This window comes from Equus asinus, chromosome 1 (genome assembly GCF_041296235.1).
Source record: "Equus asinus isolate D_3611 breed Donkey chromosome 1, EquAss-T2T_v2, whole genome shotgun sequence".
In the NCBI taxonomy this organism is placed as follows: domain Eukaryota; kingdom Metazoa; phylum Chordata; class Mammalia; order Perissodactyla; family Equidae; genus Equus; species Equus asinus.
Window position 1 is genome coordinate 187249098 of NC_091790.1, and position 21205 is coordinate 187270302.

At 37.1% G+C, this 21205-nt stretch overlaps 1 protein-coding gene across 10 annotated transcripts in view; it reads left to right on the plus strand.

Moving 5' to 3' along the window:
• Window positions 1-21205, plus strand: part of EXOC4 (exocyst complex component 4) — a 736472-nt gene that overhangs the window by 40734 nt on the left and 674533 nt on the right. For all 10 annotated transcript variants that reach the window (XM_044746180.2, XM_044746218.2, XM_044746246.2 and 7 more), the window contains 2 exons: window positions 10862-11046; window positions 18369-18478. In XM_044746180.2, the coding sequence (XP_044602115.1) occupies window positions 10862-11046; window positions 18369-18478 (295 nt within the window). The remainder of the gene's footprint in view (window positions 1-10861; window positions 11047-18368; window positions 18479-21205) is intronic.

The window sequence follows — 21205 nt, forward strand, 5'->3', positions numbered from 1 at the left end:
TACATAATAAGGGCTTAGAAATATTATATATAGTTAATTGGTTATTTTTACTGATACTGGAGAAAGGATATGGTGATTGCTCCCGTGTTATAATCTCAAAAACTGGTCAGAGGTGGACTTGCTTTGAGCTGATAAAAAGGTTGAAGTAGGGCTGGCTAGGTTAAGCATTTTTGATTCCCTTTCTTCTTGCCCAACATGGACATCTGTCTGAACGAAAGGCTAGCCCTCATTTTATACAGGCAAAGAAATTCTTGTGGACAGAGGATTTTTCTCAGAAAACGTGTCTAGTCTGCTCTAACACATGCACAGGTGGATGATCAAGACCCCAAAGTTCTATACCATATTTTTGGGATTTGGCATGGACACATTTCAGGTTCTGTGCTATCAAATGCCTCCTCAGCCCACATCAAGTAAATGTTTGTAGGATACCTGTTGGCTTTCTAATTATAAGCAATGTAATTTGTTGGTAAACTATCCAAGATCAGCTTCTTGCAAAATCTGCACTTTGGTAACTAAATGTGTAAGTCTGCTGGGTATTGTAATTAGATATAAGCCAGTTCACTATTGGAAGGTGCTTTATCACAAATCTTGATTTTAGTGTTAGTGTAGTTGATGTTAAGATATTTTTTTCTGTCAGTACTTAGATGGCAGCACCAGTGGATCAGTGAGGTTGCTCTTATTTGTGCCAGTAAAATCATATCATTAGCAAATAGGCTAATTCTTATTTTCTCATCCTTTGGGGCAGGTAAGGGGTGATCATGCATCTTTTATCAAATGAGTAATGTACAAGTAGGAAAAAAGGGGCCAAAAGGCACATCTCTTTTATCTGGCTCTAAAGTTTCTGAGATCTCACAAGGTTTCTTTCTCATCATGACTTAGAGAATGGTGTTGAGGAGAAAACTCTATAAATATGAGGAGGTGGAACATTCTAGTGAATTTATTGGACTTAACTTGAAAGTGGTTCGGTGACCCTGCAAAAACGTTTCAATATTCCATATAGATTTCTCTACAACATGATAAAAAATATATCAGTGATCAATAATGAAATAGCGACCGTTAAAGCCCATCTGTTCCTAGTGTAAAATATTGATTTGAAAGACCGATGCCGGTATTCTCTACTAATAATTTATCAGGAAAGAATCTGGCACATATTTTGATAGACGAATGTGATGATATCATTGTTGGTCACTTTTGTTGTTGTTGTATGTATCTGTGAAGGTGGCCTTAACCTTGAAAGAGCTTACGTGCTAGTTGGGAGAGAAAGATGATTAACAAATAAACAGTACCTCATACCACAATCAGTACAACAACAAGGGGGACCAGGAATACTGGGGCTGGAGGTGGGGGAGGGGTAGAATGGTTTGCTATTTAAATAGAGTGCTCAGCTATGGCTGCTTCCAGCTGCATTTGGAACCCCTTCCTTCCCTCAGACACCTACCTCTGATCTCCTTTCCAAAAGATTTAGAGAAAGCTGAAAATAAAGTTACTGAATGCGTAAACATGGCTTTTGTGTCCAAAATTACGTGAGTAGTCTTAGTGAGGCAGCTTTATTTTTCTCCTAAAAGTACAGGGCTTTGTAGTAACTCTTTTTCTTGCTGCTCACTGCCCTTTTTGTTTATATTTATTTTTGAAGGCTGGGCTTTCTAAAAGGCACGCTGTTTGATAGGCATGGGGTTATTCTCTTTTGTTTTGCTCTTTTATCTGCTCTTCATTTGCCTTTTTCCTTTCAAAGCAAATAGAAATTCTAGGTTTTTTTTTTTTACACTAAACCTCTTAAAGTTCAGCAGTTTTCAGTTGGCTCCCTTGGCTTTGGGGCAGTGATTCCCAAACTTGTTTGCACCTTGGCGATCCTTCAAGAATTCTAAAGCCCAGGTCACACCCCACACTGAGTAAATCAAAATGTCTGGAGGTGGGACACCAGCTTTGGTAAGTTTTGATGTTCTCCAGGTGATTCCAACATGCAGACCAATTTGGAACCACTGGTGTAGGGTATAGCTTGTGCTGTGCAAATAGAGCAAAACGAATTGTCTTTGACTTCATTTGACACCAGTTCCAAGTAGTTAGAAACCAAGTACTTGCGTAGAACAGACATCCTATGATGATATTCACATTTACATAGAAATGTTGTTCAACTAAAGTTGCTTTGTTGCCATCCTCTATTGGCAGTTTTGGGAAAGAGCTGATGAGTATTTGGCTTTTATTCTGATTTTATAGCCTGATTATTTGGTCAAAAAGAGTTTAAATGGTTAAATTAGATGCTCTCCAGGTTTAGGCTGACTTGGAACTCTTCAGAGCTGTCATCTTGCTGCTCTGGTTCCTGCATCTTTGCTGTGTGTTCTTCTATGACTTATTGCCGGGTCTTAATGGACTGAAACTGGGGCACAAATTTATTTATTGACAAGTGGTGTCTGGGTACAGTGTGGTATAGTGCAAACAAAATGGGTTTAAAAGCCAGGTGTTCTTAATTCTAGTCCTGACCCAACAACTCACCAGTTCTGTGAGCTTAGGCAAATAAATCACTTTCTCTCCCTGTTTTATAGTAGGGCCCTGTTTTGTAGAGATGGATATACAAATACTCTATCTGCATTATAGAATGGTTGTGAGCATAAAAGTGAGATTTTATATGGGTAAAGTGCTTTGTAAAATATAGAGCATTATGCAGATTTAATATGGCATAGGTATCAACATCATCATCATCATCATCCAGTGCCAGGTAAAAAGAAAAAGCAGTAGTCTCAGGCTTGTTTACATTAAGCAGCATTTCTGTCTTGATGCTACCATCACTAATACATACATGTTGTTTTAATCATATTAACTGTGTGTATGTGTGCCTGAGCGTGTGTTTACACACTTCAGTCTGTAGAAGGAATGATCTAAGTAAAAAATAGTATGCAAATTCTTTGCTGACATCTTTCATCCTATTTCTGGTTTCAGCCTTGCATATGGACTTGCCTGAACAGGTTTTGATTGGTGGTCTGTGGTCAGATGGGGACCCTCTATATGTGTAAATTGTGGCAGGTGACAACCATGTTGTTGATGGGAGCCCTCTATCGCAGCTTGATGATGGTCTGAGAATGCTGATCAGTAGCTTTCGCTTGGCTTGACAAGATAGGAGGAGCTTGTTAAAGAAGTCTATTTTCTCTGAGATGCAGTCCAATACTAATTACTTGTGGTTGCCTAGCTTTTAAAATGAAAAAAGCCATATTCTTCTCACATTCCTTTGTGGGATTTTAATCGTTCATGTTAGTAGAGAGCTATGTAAGTGCTGAGCGTTTCTGATGGATTTGGGGCTCTTGCAGAGTGTGGGGGAAATTGTCTTGATTGAAGAGTGAATGTGAAGTGATTTTCAGAGACCTCCTTTGCCAGCTCTTGAGAGTTGTTCTGTAACTTTTTCTTGTCCCAGAATAACAAATAAGATGACAAAGGTAAAGGACTTTGGGACACTTGTTAATTGAGAATGTCTTTCCTAGTGGTCTCTTCTTTTGTATTTTGGAGTAGAAATCTAGGTTTTAATGCTCTCTTGATGGAACACTGATGGGAACTGAGAATTGAAGGGATCATAAGATTAGGAACAAAGAAGGATTTTTTGGTGAACTTTTCCATAAGCAATTGCAATTCTTATCTTTCTCATAAGGTGTTAGGTATAGTTTAATTTCATTAGGAAAGTAATTGTGAACAGAGCTAAGTCCATTTAAAACAAATAAGGCTCTTAATTTGGATAAGCCCTAAATATGTGTGTAACTTTGGACTTGGATTTTTGCCTCTAGAATGTTATGTTAAGGGAAGAATTAAGAATTTTAATTATTATGTGTTAAAAAATATGTATACAAGGATAATTATCACAGTCAGTTTTATGAAAGTAAAAAAATAGCAATTAAGTTTAGGGAATTGGTTTAAATCATTTGTGGAATACTCATGTTCTGGACTAGTATGGAAACACTAAAAATCATATATTTAGTAATGGGCAGATGTCCCCAATGTACTTGCCAGGTGAAAAAAGCATGTTTAAAAATAACAATATTTTTGTAAAAACTTTGGAAAAATGATTGGGAGGAGTCAGGTTAAAATATTATTATGCCTGATTAGTGAGAATATGGATCATCATTTTCCTTTGTGATTTCCTGGGTTTTTCAAGTCTTCTTGACTGAGCATGTATTACTTTTCTAATTTGGAAGAAAAATAAATGTTAAGAAAAAAGGTATATTTTGGGGCTTTACTTTTTTTTATCTGTAAAATTGGGGTGGGACCTCAGTGTTTACAACCTTTAAAGGCCCTTTAAAATAGAAAATTCTTGCATGTCATTCCTCAGACACTGTCATTCTGTGAGGAATGGGTTGATGAAATCTCTTAGAAGACCTGCTTCTACTTTACAAGAGGCAAAAAAAAAGATGACTTATGCTTTAATAAACTATGGGAACTTTTTGTGGTAGAATGCCCTGATGTTTAAGAAAAAAGCGAAAAAAAAAAAAAAACAGAAAAAGGAGAACCCTGAAGAAAGCTTAAGAATAGCTTAATAAAATGATATGGTTTTAGAACAAGTCTGTATTTAACAGCAGTAATGGGATGAGCTCTTGCATGAAGCTAGAAGTCACATTTGATCTCTTTTGAGTTTTGTTTTCTCAGATAAATTTGAAGATACTTTAAAGAAGAAATTCACAAGTAAAAGGCCTTTTCTTTGACAGCACTTTATCTTAGAGGCCCCCCGCCTTCTTTCACTTATCAATAACTTCATCTCATTTGCTTTATCCTGTAAATTCCATTATCTCCCAGGCAGTCTATTGCATTAAGCCTTTAGTACCTAATATCGCCTCATTTACATTGACACATGCTTGACCTCAGCCCTTCTCCTCTCTCTGTTAATGCACCAACAAGCACTGATATCTCTCTGGAGCATTATCATTTGGCTGTTAGCTCAACTAATAACAACCCTTCATTTGAGCTGATGAAGGTTTATTAAATAAAAACATGCAATAACCCTGGCAGTAATGAAGGGAGAGTGGAGGTAGACGGCATCCTTTTTTTAATGGTGAGAGCATGCTGAGTCTGCATTATAGGTATTGGGTTTCCTGAGGGATAAGGGGCACCTGAATAGGTTGGATCAATATTATGTTAGCAAACTGATTTTAAGAATGGGCATTTTTGATTGCCTGATTTGATCACTGTTGATTAGCTACAGGCTGAGGAGTTAAGGGAAAAGAAAGTGTTCTTGCTCCTGGCACTTGGCTTTGCTCTGTGATGCAGCTTTCTCTGGAAGTCTGTCTTAAATACCAAACTGTCAATAGCCCTGAGGCCGTCAGTCAGTGGCAAAGCTGAGCTGTAGGGAGCCAAAAAATGTCTTAGTCTTCTCTGCTGAAGCTAGGATCAGAGATTCTGTTTTTCCTAGGGATCCCCTAAGACTCCTCCAAACCTTCACTATAGCCCTGAGCCTTGCGTGGATTCCCTGTATTCTCCCTTGTATGTCCCACACTCTCTCCCCCTAGCCCCCATCCTTTTTTGCATGAAGAGCAGTCTAAGCCATCATCTCTACTTGTGTCCCCTGAGGTGGCTGGTGTCATGCTGTAAACACAAGTTGAATGGATAACATTATCAAGTTTATGTTTAACAGGATTGTTGTGAACAAAATCCTTGGGGGTCACATACTTGTGGTTTTATATCACATACACATATTATGTTATTATATTCTGCTAGTAAAACTGTTCCTAATTTCTCTGATGCAGTTAATACACAGGGTTCTATAAAGGCCAGATTGTTCTACAAACAGCACTATGATGTCCTAGGTGCATCGAAGCTTTCAGATGTGCTCCTAAAACTATTAGATTGAACCATAAGAAACAGCCAATATTTGATCGTTTTTGACTTATAAAAACAATAGTTTCATATGGTTCAAATTTCAAATTAATACGTGAAAGATAGTGTGGGTTTTTTTTTTTTTGTATTTTTGGGGTTTTTTTTTGAGCTGCATTTAGGTTGGTTTCTTTGTCTTATACCAGTTCCTTTCTGATAAGGAATAAAATGTCTGCTTTGGGAAATATGGTGTAGCAAAATGGAAATGTTTGGTAAGTAAATGATCTGGGATTCTTGGTGACAGGCGCCTTCCCTGCTCGCATAGAGGTGGGCATGAGTCATTCTGCATTCAGCGGGAGACTTCTCGTGCCTGTTTAGGATTCCCTGAGCCTGAACGTGGAGGCTTCTGTCTTGAGGAGCAGGGCCTGAGCCACCAGTTTGCTTCCAGCAGTTCAGCGGCAGGGTGGCAGTGGGCCAGTGACCTGGGCACTAACTAAATCTTGGGTTCCAAGGCATGTTTCTTTCGTTGTTTGTAGCCAAAGGTTTTTGGTGTTCTTAATAGTTGAGACTGTTCAAAAAATTTGTTTAAATTATGTCTTCTTGTATACATAGAGGAAGGAGGAAGGTATCAGTTCTCTGGAATAGCCTAATTTCATATCTTTTACTGCATCTGTAAGTTGGGCCAAGGCAACATTTTCAGAATGGTTATGTTCTTTTACTAGAAAAATGCTTCCTTAAGGGAGACATACTGACCTATTGAAAAGTGATAGAACATTTTGGAGCCGTGTAATTATGAGACTTGAAGGAAATATTTGTTTTAGACTCAACAGTGGCAAACATTTGCTTTCTTTAGGGAATGTTGTTGCCAAAATAAGCATTTTCATTAGCTAGCAGATGGTTTAGTTATCAGGTTGGTTTTTTGTTTACTTATAAGTTTTTCTTCTTTTTTGGCTTGAACCTTAGTTCTATTTAGAAACAGTTACTAATGTCATTTACCTTTGTGTATCTTACCTACCCAACTAAAAAGAAAAATAAAAAAGATTGGTACTCTCTTTTCCAGCATTTCTTCAATGAAGCAGCTGTTTAGAATGGCTGAGTTTGGTGTTCCTCAAAAATATTTCCATTGGTTCATGTCACAGCACAAAACTAGATCTTTTTACTTAATCACCTTGATTCAGACTGGCAGAAGACAAGCACTTAACTATGAGATAATAATTTACTAATTAAAACCAAAATGAAATTGAGAAATAGATATTTGGGGAAAAAAATTTAAGGGTACTGCAGTTCCTAAGTACAAAGATTTCCTTTATTGTAAACCTCTCTCTCAAGTCAAGGCAAAAATTTTTTGAAATACCAGGCAATTCTTGATTATGTACATGTTAACTGTACCTTTTAACGTATTTTTTTAAGTTATGGAAAATTTTTGGAATTTTTGTTTTCCTAAATGAGTAGATATCTAATAGCAAAACATGCCATCCTCTTCAACATCATATGTTAAAACGTTTTGTAAATATTGGCTTATTTTCGTAATCCTAAAGGAAATATTTGTTTTCAACTCCAAAACAGATTTCTGTTATCTGTATGGGCAGTCTCCAGCTGTGTTGAGTGGAACACGAATGTTCTGTTAGTAATTAGTATTCTGTGAAAAGATTCCCAGCTAGTAGTGTCCTTTTCCCCCCAAAATTTATGTTTGAAAATACGTGTAAGAAAAATTCCAAATACATTTAGTTGGCTCATTATGTAGTAATCTACCTTTAAGAAACAGTGTGGCATACTTGAGAATTCTAGAAGGCCATAGATCATTTGGGGCATGAGTGCATGGTATTCCGTCTGTGAGTAGATGCGGAGATGGTATTTACCAATGAACTGTTTCATTGTATGTTGTCTATTTGATCTTTCATCTGCTGTGTCTTGTCCTATCTATATTTTTGCGACATTATTCATTGTGTGTCACACTTATGAACCTAATTTTGGTAATTTCTCATAGCAACTAATCTGTGAGACCGTTTTGTTGCTATCTACTTTAATCCAACTGGATCTCTTGAATTCCTGTTGATGTTTCATCAGTATTTTAAAAAGTGCTCTGTAGTCATTAAATTTGGAAAACAGTGGAATAATGTATAAAATGACCTCTTCTCATATGTTAAAAAACATCTCTTTAGTTGTATTTTTATCTGTAGTTATGCTACTGATAAATGTATGCTATCATTTCTAAATGTAGGTGGATATTTAATGATTTTGCTGCTAGGAAAGCTTTGATGTTAGTAAATGCCTGCAAACCAGACCCCGCAATACAACAGAACTGACCATCAGTGATGGTGGGTTGGGTTGGCTGTTTGCTGCCTCACCAAGTTTTCCTTATGTGTAAACTTTGTGGTACAAGCTACTTTAAACCAGATCAAATGTTGAATTGACAATTATTTTCTTCAAATTGGTTTGAGTACCACTTAGTAAAGTTAGAGTAGGGGAAGAGGATGACCTTGCCTGGCTTCCATAATTATAACTTTATAAATAGTCTTTTAGAAAGTGAAGGCCAGAAAATAAAGTGCTGTATTTCATATGGAAATAGGCTATTCTCTGTTCTCTTTGTGGTAAGGTTTTCAAATCTCTGAAGTTCTAAGACTACCCAGGATTATATATATGTTAAATGTACTTGTACTTTGGGTCTAGAAAAGATATTCAGAAAGTTTGTCATCTAAATGCTTATAATGGTTCTATGAGGGAACAGCACTTTACTGAAAATTTGCTGCATTAAAACATGTTGGGAACATCCTCCGAGGTTTCCTTATTCACAGAATAAATAGGTTCTGTTAAAAATAATTTCAGTGAGCACTCACTCTGTGCCAGGCACTGCCAAGTGCTTTACCTATATTTTAAAAAATTTAATTGAGTGGCTTTGAAAGTTGACATTGTCATATAATTTTGTGTTTGGAACATGAGCCGTTTGGGTTAATAATCTTCATGCAAATTCCTACAAACAAATCGAGTGTGGATGTGCAGTGGGTGGTTTTTAAGCATAAACATCTCAGCTGCATTTAATTATCGTAAGGGATAAGACTACAGGATGGGCCAGTGGTTTACCAAATTATTTTTCATTTTCTGAATCTCAGTGTCACTAAAGGTTAATGCATCCTCCTTTCTCTGCTAGAGACCCGAGTTAAAATCCATTTTAGAGCATAAGTGTAAATGAATTTGTTGTTGTTTTTCATCCTGGGGGACACTTTGGTCATTTTGTGAGACTGCCTTTCCATTTGGAATTGCTGGCACTTGTACGGGGCCCAGCGGCTCTTGTAGCAGGGGCAGTTGCCACTCAGCGTGAAAATGAACTGGCAGACTTCGGAGGGCAGAACTGGCCCAGGGGTTGTCACTCTTTCATTCTTTGGTTCTTTCTTGGCTAACTTAAGGAAACTTATTTGCTCCTGACATTTGATTATAGCATATCATGAAACAAGTGATGTTTGTGGGTAAGCCATTGCGTTTTCCTCCCCATCTCAGGCCAGTTTGTATTTGACAGCCGCCAAGCTCTCTTTATTTCACTGTCCACAACCTTATACTGGTGTAGATCTGTGATCAGCGTTTTTGATTGCTGGTATGTTTCATGCCTTTCATTATCTATTGCTTTTGTATAAATGCTTTATTTTTTAGGAGCATGTTTATATCCATAATTACATTTAATGTTTTTACCCTGAAGTAGTATTAGTTATTGCCTTCATCTGTACATATTTGGAGTATTTAGAAGTATAACCTAAGCAGGTAATACTCATAGCACATTAATTCTTTTAGGGAGCGTGGTAGTGCTCTTTTCCCTCTGAGTTCAGCTTACAGTCATCTTTATTATTATTGTATATATATTTTGCATTCTTTGTGTTTCTCTCTCCCCCCTATTGTTTTTCCCCAAGGACTAGTACCTAGAGAATACTCTTCACTTCAAGTTTTTTTCTTCCAAAATGTACAAAATCCTTATACATATAGAAAGACATATATAGAATTTTATATACATGGATAAATGGGATATCACCTGTGCTGTCTTTTTTTTTTCTTTACAGTTATCACTTTGATTTCAGAGTGAGTTGCTCCAGGTTCCCTGAGCCCCTCATCTTCTCCATTTGTTGTAGGCATTCCTACACCAATTTTATTCGTCCAATCCTTTTCGTCTTAAAAACTCCCCAGTTGCACTATACACCGGGAGTGTCTCCCTTTCCATAGTTGTTCTTCTGTTCACCATTCAGATCCCTTTTCTTCTGTCACAATGGATCAGGCCAAGGAGAGGGGATGGCTGCTATCGTCTGCTTGGAGCATTCATGTAAAAATTGCATTTACTTGTGCGTGTGTCTGTGTACAAGAGAGCTGGAGAGAGACTATGTAGACACAGATGCAGACTGCAGCTAACTAAGCTCCAACTCATGACCATTGTGAGAAGCACTTATTACAAAATTTATGGTGCTTTTTTATTTAGTCTTAATCTGAAAAGGCTAGCCTTGACTAAAAGTTTCTTTAAGCCATTATTACATGGAGTTCTTGTGAAAATATGAATGATATCATTTAATTGGGAAGATCATGTTACATGTGTCCATTGATAGGCAATGTGTGTGGGAATAAATAATACGTACAGCTTTGTGGTGGTGCTTTACATGCCTTCAGGTTTATCTTTCTCAAATTATTGTCTTCGGAATTCTGTCTCAGATGTTAAACCCCGCAAGGGCAGAACTAGGCCTATCCACATTATACTCTGCAGAGGGTGATGTGTGCTGATGAGGTTCTCATAACTCCCTTTTGACAGACAGCAACTTTTAAAAAATTGTTTATTTCTATCTGGCTTTTAAAAATATTTTATTTAGGTCACATTGGTTTATAACTGTGTAAATTTCCAGCGTATATCATTATATTTCGGCTTCTGTATAGACTGCATTATGTTCACCGCCAAAAGTCTAGTTTCCATCTGTCACCAGACATATATGCCCCTTTACCCCTTTTGCCTTCCCCTACAGTACCTTTTAAAAAAGTCTTTCTTATTTATAATATTGCTAGATTATTTAGTTATCATGCTTAATTGTCTTTCTTTTTTCCCCCTTTTCAGGTGTCAGCAGTTGAGTCTTTGGAGGGTCCCCTGCTTCAGGTGGAAGGACTGAGTGACCTTAGGTTGGAGCTTCACAGCAAGAAGATGAACCTCCACTTGGTTCTCATAGATGAACTGCACCGACACCTGTACATCAAATCTACTAGCCGAGTTATACAGCGTAACAAGGAAAAAGGGAGGATGAGGTTGGTTAAAGAGGCTCTTTGCTACAGTGTTTTGTGGCAATGTAGTATTTAAGGAAAATTCTTTCTTTCCCAGAATATTGTTGTAGTTTTTTTCTTACTTTTCTTTTTAACATACTGTCTCTGAAACTATAAGATGGTTTTATAATAGTAAATACTCCATGTTCTAAAAGGCTGACATTCAAAGTTTGTTCATTCTTTCATTTTACATTTATTATGGTCCTCTTATGTACAGATACATAAGGAACATTTACTGTGGGCCTTTAATATCCTATATCAGCAATACTGTGGTATATCTCAGAAGGAAGTGAAAAAAATCCTTGGACAGTGAAGTCAGTCTAATTAAGAAATATAAATGTATAAACTGAAGTTATAAGATTCTTTGTTTCTTAGGGTTGTGTTCAGCTTTAGATAACTCTCTTTCTGGAATAGTTCAGGAGAGAACACTTTTCTTTTATCCCTGGGCTGGTTGTAGTGTAGTCCTATATTTAAGGGCCTGGGTGGACTCAAGAAATTCATTAGGTTAGTGTAGACTTGGTAGAGAGTAAGATAGATCTTAAGACAGTAGAACATTGCAGTTATTAACATGTATCTGATAGCTGTGCATGTTATGTGTCCTTCCAACATTCCTTTAACATAGCCGTAACATCTTTTCAGAGTTTAGCACTATCTACTGAAGTACATGTCTTCATATTTTTTATCTAGCTATAGACAAGAGGAGCACTGGAAGCAGTGTATGCTGGGAATGAAGTCTTTCAAGTCCTATCTCGTTCAAACAAAAATTGCCAACTTTGTGTGTGATGCTTCAGTTTAGTCAGTGACTCTGACAGAGAAAGAGGAGTTTCTATCTCTTTTCTGCAGATGGGCACTAGGCAAACTTCTGCCAGGCACGCAAATTGAGCTAAGGGTCATGTACCTGAGACTTCACTTCAAGACTGGATCTGAATAGAATAGCTCTCAGTACCTAAGCAGAGAGTAAAGTGGTCGGTGAGGGCAGTGCTATGGAGATCCCTTCCACAGTGTCTGATGGTAAATGAAAAGGTCCGAATAGATTTGTTCCCATGCAAGGATTAAAAAAAAAATCACTCTGGGTCCTGTGAAAATATCTTTTAGCATAAGGGAAAGTGAGAATTACCTTGAGGTCTCAGGGAAGAGCATTTATATGAAAGAAAATTTTGTAAAGCAAAACAAGAAAAATTTAGGAGACTAAAGCTTGAGGTTTCTCAAAAGATGCAAGATGATATAGGTAGTAGTAGGTTAGAGTATTGTTGAAAATGATCACTCCATCCCCCTCTACTTTAGTGGGAGAAGTATGTTGATTTTTGTGCTCTTGCTTTGCCCATCATTAGCACATGTGACACAAGGAGGGTCTTGAAAAGTGCTTATGCCCATGGGCATGGCTTCTCATGCCTCTGCCGTTGCCATGATGGTGTTGGTCCCAGGAGGAGGAGGATGAGAGACATGTGGAACCAAGCCAAGATCAGCTGAGCTGCCTAGTCTGGATCAGCCAACTACCAAAATATGTGCTTATTATTGAACATTACTGAGATTTTCAGCAAGCATATGCTGAACCAAATTAAGGAAAACCAAAATAAAGTAGGGAAATTTAAGTCTTTGTTTGAAGTATTAGAAGAATTGAATCAGTGATGTGGAGGGATAAATTTTCTTGTCAAGAAGAGGAAAAAGACAAGATGATGAAAAAACGATAGGAGATATGAAAGATGGACAATAGTGATCAATCCAATGATTTTAGGTATTCCACAGAATGACATTAAAATCATAGTTTATGGGCTGAATTGTGTCCCCCATATATTGAAGTCCTGACTCCCAGTACCTCAGAATATGACTATGTTTGGAGATAGGGTCTTTTGAAGAATTAAATAAGTTAAAAAGAGGTCATTAGGGGGGCCCAAATCCAGTAAGACTGGTGTCTATATAAAAAGAAGAAGTTTTGACAGCCCCCGACAGAGGAAAGACTGTGTGAAGAGATAGTGATAGGATGGCCATCTACAAGCGAAGGAGAGAGGCCTCAGAAGAAATCAGCCCTGCCAATAGCTTGGGATATCTAGCCTCCAGAACTGTGAGGAAATAAATTTGTTGTTTAAGCCACTGAGTCTATGGTACTGTGTTATGGCAGCCGTAGCAAACTAATACAAAGGGGAACAGAAGCAATAATTATAGTGTAAATAAAGAAACCTACTTAAACAGAAAAGAAGACCTTGGTCTGCAAATTAAAATGATTCAAGGTAAAATTAATTAAAAAAAAACTTACTCTCAGAGGTGATCAGGAAATTTTTATGAATTTCAAAAACAAATTCTCTAAGAACAGGGAGGAAGAAAATTTATGTTATGAAAAATTACGTTATCTGGGGCCGGCCCTGTGGCTGAGTGGTTAAGTTTGCGTGCTCCGCTGTGGCGGCCCAGGGTTCGGATCCTGGGCGCGGACATGGCACTGCTCGTCAGGCCACGTTGAGGCAGCGTCCCACATGCCACAACTAGAAGGACCCACAACTAAGATATACAACTGTGTATGGGGTGGTTTGGGGAGATAAAGCAGAAAAAAAAAAAAAAAAAAGATTGGCAACAGTTGTTAGCTCAGGTGCCAATTTAAAAAAAAAAAATTACGTTATCTGCTGTGACAGAGATAGTCCTTTACCCACCCAATATCCATTCTCCTCTTCTTCATTTTTAATGACAACCTTTATTTTGTTCCTGGTGGCTCTATTCCCAACTAAATACATAACTTCAAAGTTCATCAAGAGGAGTATGGTTCAGTGAATTATGGTATATCTATGCCATGTAATACTAGACCTTAAAATCAATGAGAAAGATCTCTTTGTGGTGATAGGGAAAGATTTTTAAGATGCATTCTTGGGCCCAAAAAAGCAAGTTGAAAAACAGATATACTGCATTAACCTGTTTGTGTAAGAATCGAAAGGATATATATTTAAATATGTAGCTTTTATATATAGATATAAATATTTGTATGTGTATAAAAAATTCCTGGAAGGATAATGGTGAAACACTGATAAAAGGAATTACCTATGGGAAATGGAAATGAGGGGTTGAGAATAGGAAAGAAGGACTTACTTCATACCCTCTGCACTGTGAATGCATTCATCATTGGCCTGTATTATTACTTTAATAATATAATGGTTGATGATGCTTTTGAAAATTATTTTTAATGAAATGTCAAAATGTTTACTGTTGAAGGGAAAAACTAGGATTTAGAGTTCTATACAGGATGATCCAAAGAATGTTGAAAAAAGAGCATGTGTCCATTTTTCTGGTATGTATGTATGTGTGTGTGAGGGGAGGGCAGAGATAGATGGACAGACGGAGACTCCTTTCTGTAAAATGTTTTGGAGGGCATTACATTAAAATTATATTAGTAGGTTATTTTTATTTATATTATCACAAAAGAACCTATAATACCTTTATAGTCAGATAAAATCAATAAGAAGTTATCTAAAAAATAGTTAATTCTTTTACTTATTGCATGCATCCTGGGTTAATACTTGATTTGGCCTTGCTTCCTTGGATACTCTCTAGCTCATGGAGGAGTCAATTTCACATCCATGGGTTTTGGTGTCCGTATTTGAGTGTGTACAGAGTGACCTTGATCCCATTTTATTATTTGCTCTGTAACTATTTTGTCTTTAATTTTTTTTTCTTTTTTATATGTGTCTGTTTTGTTTTTATCTTTCAGTTCTTTTTCGTTTTTTCCTCTTTGCTTAGATTTTAGCTTCACTTTATTTGGTACATATTACGTCTTCACTCTTGGTCTAGCATTTGAGACCATGACTCTTTTTGACTTCTCCACTCTCTGAATCATTCATTATTCTTTCTGTATGTTCAGGCAGATCTTAGAACTATAAGAATTACTATGCCAGCCATTCCTGTTTCATTATTCAGTTAAATTTTCTGACTAAGGGCATATCATCTTTGACAGATATTTCTCAGCTCAGTTTGATTTAACAAATTTTTGCGAGCACTTGCTCTTTGATACATACTGTGCCAGCTGTTGGGGTTATAGAGGAGAATATGGCAGTTACCAGATTTACAACTTAAAGTTCAACTCACCTCTGTCAGGTTTTAGTTTGACAGTAAGATCATCCAAATGAGCTGCTGCTATAAATTTTGGACATAGTTGGACATATTTATTGCAAGTGAAGGAACAGAAATAAATTCTAATTAAAAAGCAAATGTTTAATAAGCTGTTAGCACTTTTACGCCTTCTTCTTTAAAAAAAAAACGCCCTCGAACTTTTCATGACTTGAAATACTGAAATCAAACACATTTAGAAGTAGATCTTTACTAGTTGTATGGATGGTTAACACCCAGAAAGTCCTTGGGGTTATGGTAGTAGAGGTGGTTGTTTTTGGTGTAGTTTAATTTGCTTTATAGTTTTCCTCTCTGCCACCACATGCTTATTAAACAGCAAACCACATTCAATCACAATACACAATTAGTAATTTTAGGGGACTGTCTCGTACTGGGAAGGATTTGATGGACATGAGTTGTCTTTTTCAACTCCGCAATGAATGATTCTGAATACATGAAAAATTTGTAATCATATGTATTTGAAAAGAAAACTAACTTCTATCAATATTTCTTTCAAAATAAAGCAGATTTCAGAGCATTCATATTAATTAGAAATTTGGAAAGAACAATCTAATTTTGATTTTTTTTTTTCCATAATACTTCCTCTGAGAGATTCAAAACCCTTTAAGGATAATAATTCTTTCTCAACTTCATCTCTGAGGTATGGGGAGAACAGGCCTTTTTTTCTCTTCTGAAATGGAAACTGAGGTACATCCTACTTAAATGTGATATTTTCTGGTAGCACCTCCCTTCTTTTGAGCTTAATGTCTGCATAACTAAATGAGCGGGTGTGCCTCCTTTCCCTTGAACTCTTGAGACTCTTCTCATAAAAGAACAAGAGAAAAACCAAAAGCCATTTCCAGAGTTACTTGCCTTTGGCTTAGTGTTCACAAAGGAGAAAATTGAAGCCCAAGGGGAAATTTTAGAGAGATGAGTCTATGAAAATAGTTTTGCGGTAAATTGACTTTCTAAAAGTTTATTGATGGAGTTTGAGGGCCCTTCTGGCTCTGATAATAAAGTCAGCAGGTTATGTTTTTCAAAGTTAAAATGGCAAGCTGTTTATCACCCTTTATTTAACTGAAATATATTTTGAGGTTCAAACTGAGAAAATAATTGTAGGTTTTAACCTAAAGTGAATCATGTGCACATCTGTGTTTATATAAGTGTGTATTATACTCACATATATATACATATTACTGTGCGCACACATATGCGCTAACTGTGCTCCCTCATTTGTAGGCTTGGCAGGCAGTATTCCAGCTGTACACCTGAATTTTCCTGCTGATACCTTCATTTACCAGTGCTTTAAAAATAACTCCTCTACTTTTATTATGGAAATATTTATAAAATTTACTATTTTTACTATCGTTTAAAATTGAAATTAATTTTTTCTCAGTTACTCAGTAGCAGCACTGTAAACATCGGTGACCATTCTTTGTCTCTCTGGGCATTTGTATCTAGAGGCTAGGGAGGTGCGTAGAGCTGGTTTTCTAATTGTGAGTAAAAGACAGGTAAAAGAGGATGAGGTAGCTGAGAGGAAAAAATGAGAAGACAACAGGAGTCAATATGTAAAAGATGAGTGGATAGATCTCTGATCTAATTGATTTCATAACTAGAAAACTGTTGTGACAAGTCAGTGGATTTGAAGGCACCATTGGATTATCTTAAAATAGTTTAGGCAAATAGGAACTTAGAGCTTTATGTTGGAGGAAAAGAGTTATTGGAACTAACTATTCTTGGTTCAGTCCCTGGTAAATGCTATTTCTGTTACTTTTATATCTTATACTTCACTTGAGGTTTCACATTAGTCTGCAAGTCATTCCAACAATTGGAAATGTGCTACGTTTTGTTTAGCTCGTATCTTAGTCATATTTGGATCCTCAGCGCTGAGCGCAGTGCCAAGCACGTAACAGATGCTCAAGACTTGTTTGTGTAATGATTCCCCCTTCTCTATAAGAAGTGAAAAGGGAGAAGTTAATGACGGTCATAGTTATTCTCACAGCCTAGAACAATCGCTCACACATCATCAGCATGAGATAAAAATAATACCTTAAGTGATAATTTTGCCCTTTAACTTAAAGTTTGTTTTTCAAAGTTTTCTGAAAGAATATGTTTATTTTTTTTATTAGTTTAAAAATACACACATTCCTCGCACTTTGGTTCCAAAAGGGGTGTGGAAGGGAGATGGGGTTATGTCACTGTGGAGGGGCAGATGTTCAAAATCACACACGTTCTTCAATCTCATTTGGAGAAAGTCTTCCTGCAGGTGTGGTCTTGTCCCTGCTCCCCCTTTGCCTGCCCTTCCTTTACAACCCACTTTGAGAATCACTTCCATGGGTGGCCACGACTACTGATGTTTATTGGAACTGGAAAGAGGTGAGAACTATGGTTTTGACCTCTCTACCCTTGGGACTTAGAGAAGCTTTTCTGTTTTAGATACAATATGATTAGATGATTCAGTTTCTTGAGGGTAGGGCTCAGGTGTTAACTCGCCTTGGCATTGCCTACATTCTTACATTTAACAGATGCCTGTAAATGGGAATTAACTTGAAAATTTAATTGTTTTTTATAGTCTTTGTGTCATTTAAAATTATTTTGAAAACTCTCAAGTTAATCATTATGAGGGGCAAGGCCTTTTTGGAAAAGCTGAAATGGGTAACGAAATACTGAATTAACCTGTTTAAGATTCCTTAAATCATCTTTTATTGTAGTGTTTCTCAACTTTATGAAATTTATGAACCCCTTTTAAAGAAAATTAAATGTAATGAACTCCCAGAATATGTCAAAAAACTCCAACTTGAAAAACACAAGTTAAATTAGGCTAACCATTGTTAAACCTTCATTCAGTTATGATGTGCCATTTGACCTTTCTTTGCTGATAAATTAATTTTAATATAGAAATAAAGGAGGGTATTGAAATTGCATGGCATAATTTCATTATAAGATGGTCATTCAGATGATCCAGAACATACTTACACTAATTTTTTTAAATCCAGCATTGAAATGAAAAGACAAAAATTTAAATACATGGGACCTTTAGAATACATCTTTATATATTGCAACAATCACCACTTTACTGGAAATATACTTGGGAGATATTTGAAGTCACGGTGTAATGAGGGCTCAAGGCAAAACGAAAGTAATAAGGGCCAGGCATGTAGTGGGACTTAGGTTGGTTTTGGAGTAAGTGGTAAATAACTGCTGCTACTTTTCCCCTTCAGTTCCCTTGTGAAAGATGCTTCTCCTGTTCCTCTGATTGATGTTACAAACCTTCCTACTCCTCGAAAATTCCTTGAAACCTCACAGTATTCTACTCCTGGAAGCTCCAGTGGTAAGTATTTAAATCTTCAGCCACTAACTGCTTTTTAGTTTCTATAGTTCCTAGGAAAAGCCCCAGGGAGCCTGTCGGGTCGGGGGAGTGAGGTCCTGAGGTTGGTGCCTGGAGCCTGTGGTGACCCTTTGCCACCCTCAGAGGAAATAAGATGGAAGATGATTGGTTGGGCCTGTTGCATTATCAAGGTTGAAGACTGGCAGCTGAGTCTGGCCTGCCTGCTGACTCCAGCTGTAGATGATGTGTTTTATTTGACCAGCACTGTTTGTTTCTCTAAAGTTGAATTTGAATGCTTTTTGATAGTGTATTTTCTTTTTTGCCATAACCTCTATTGCTCCTGGTAGCTTTTACCCAGCTGCTTCAAATATTACATTCCCTGTCTGGTCTTTGAGAGCTTTTGAGTGTATGGCCTCTGTTCTATATCCTGATTACTTGTATCTTCCAGTGGCCTCTACATGTCCAATATATGCCTGCACACGCGTGTACACACACACAAATACATACACATGCAGAACGTACTTTGAGGACATATCTACAAACTAATCACATTTCTTCTTGGGCTACCTAATATCCTGTTGCATAAGACAAAGGAGAGTCATTTTGGCCTATATTTAAAGTTGAGTGAGGGAGGATGTACTTTGAATACGGATGCAATGATTTAGGGGATTTCTTCTGGAATGGCTCAGACCTGCCTTTTCAGAGGGCTCGACTCAGCTGGGCTCAGAGAACTTCTGGGGCTCTGCGAAGAGCTGCTCTGCCTTGTAGCTTTGGGTTGGGGAGAAGGGAACTGGATGTCTTTGTGGGAGGCCCTGCAGGTGCCTTCGTGTGACAGCCAAAATCCTCAGTGCCTTTTAAAGAAATAGTAATGTTGATTATCATTGGCTTTTCAGATAAAAATTAGTTCTTATAGTTCTTACTAGTTCTGTAGTCCTGCAGAGCTTGAAATAATGAAAAGATAGAAAAATAATTTGGAGTCAGTCTATACATTTTATGTAACTAATTGGAAGTGTTTCTTTTGAGAGCCTAACAATATATTGTTGCTGAGGCATGTTTAATTACCTTTAAAAATATCATGTAATTAAATTTTAGATTTATTCAGGCTTGGAATTGTGAATTTTATTTCTTTTACTATAGGAAAAGTGTAGGAATTATTTTATAATACATTTTTCTGTTAGTCTGCTTAGTTACTGATTTTGTAAACAAAACAAAACAAAAACAAAAACCCAAACACATTTTTTTTTTATGACACTTTACAAACGTTTGTACTGATGCCTCTTCCTGGAGTTAAAAGGTTTTGTTTTCTCCCTCTATCTGAGATTGTGTTGTTATTCTTTGAGTTTTGACACTGCTTTGAGCTGGTATAGAGTGTGGAATTAAGAAATAGAATATATATTTATACTTTTGAATTTTACTTCTACGTTTTGTGGAAATTACCAATTGTTGTATCTTTGTGTTTTTTTAATGTGGAATTAAGAAATAGAATATATATTTATACTTTTGAATTTTACTTCTACGTTTTGTGGAAATTACCAATTGTTGTATCTTTGTGTTTTTTTAATGTGAATAAACCTTGCTTAGCCTGGTTGTACCAATTTATGTAAATGTTGCCAACTCAGTGGCCAAGTAAAATAAAAATTTTAATTGTTTATGAAGAAATGATAGGGTAGGCGTTTTGCAAATGAAAAGTGCTGTATAAATACCAAATAACTAGAAAAATGCCAATTATTGCAAATTTCAGCAGAAACTAATTTTGCTACATCTATTATTTTTCATAAAGCAGCTCTTACTCTTTGATGGGCACTTTTTCTGTCAGGCCCTGTAGTTAGTGTTTATCACTTAGTGGAGTTCATGGTGACACTTTGACTTTGGCATCTGTTCCTTCATTATCAGGAATGACTCTTGAAGAACCGCATGGTAGTTTAGTGGAGCTGGGACCATTATGGAGACTGCTTGTAGATATGTGGAGAAACCTTTCATTTTTGGAAGGGCTCATTTCTTTCTTTTGAAGACTGTTGATCTTGTGGTTTCTCTGTGGGTGACTGGAAAAGAAGGTAGTTAAAACATTATTTATTAAAATCAACAATAGCAGTAGTTAGGATGTGTTTAGTGCTTTGTGTCTGTGAAACAACGTTTTTTTTTGTTGTTGTTGAGGAAGCTTAGCCCTGAGCTAATGATGCGGGGTCGGTGAGCCGAGGAGTCGAAAGAAAGATTTCTTGGACTCTCAAGGTCTGGCAGTGGTGCTCTTTTATTTGGAGAATAGTACAGAATAGCATGGGACAGGACCCATGGGCAGTGAAGAGCTGCAGGCATGGAGACAGGACCCATGGGCAGTCAGAGCTCCTGCTGCTGCATGGGGACAGGACCCATGGGCAGTCAGAGCTCCTGCTGCTGCCCTGAGTTGAGGGTTAGGGCTAAATTTATAAGGCATGGGTACGTGACTTATTGTTACTGGAAAAAGAAAAGATGATGTAAAAAGTCATTAAATGATTTCAGTGCAGATGGGGTCTGGTTATTGTGCGGTCATATAACTTTAGATACGAATCTGGTCATATAGATCGGCATGTAGGTGAGGATGCCCTGGGCTTCTCTCCCTGGGGCAGCCCTAATTCATACCATAAAAATCCACCGGGTCATATAGTTCGGCATGTAGGCCAGGTCACCTTGGGCTTCTCTACCTGGGGCAGCCTTAATCCACATCACTAACATCTGCCACCAATCCTCCTCTTT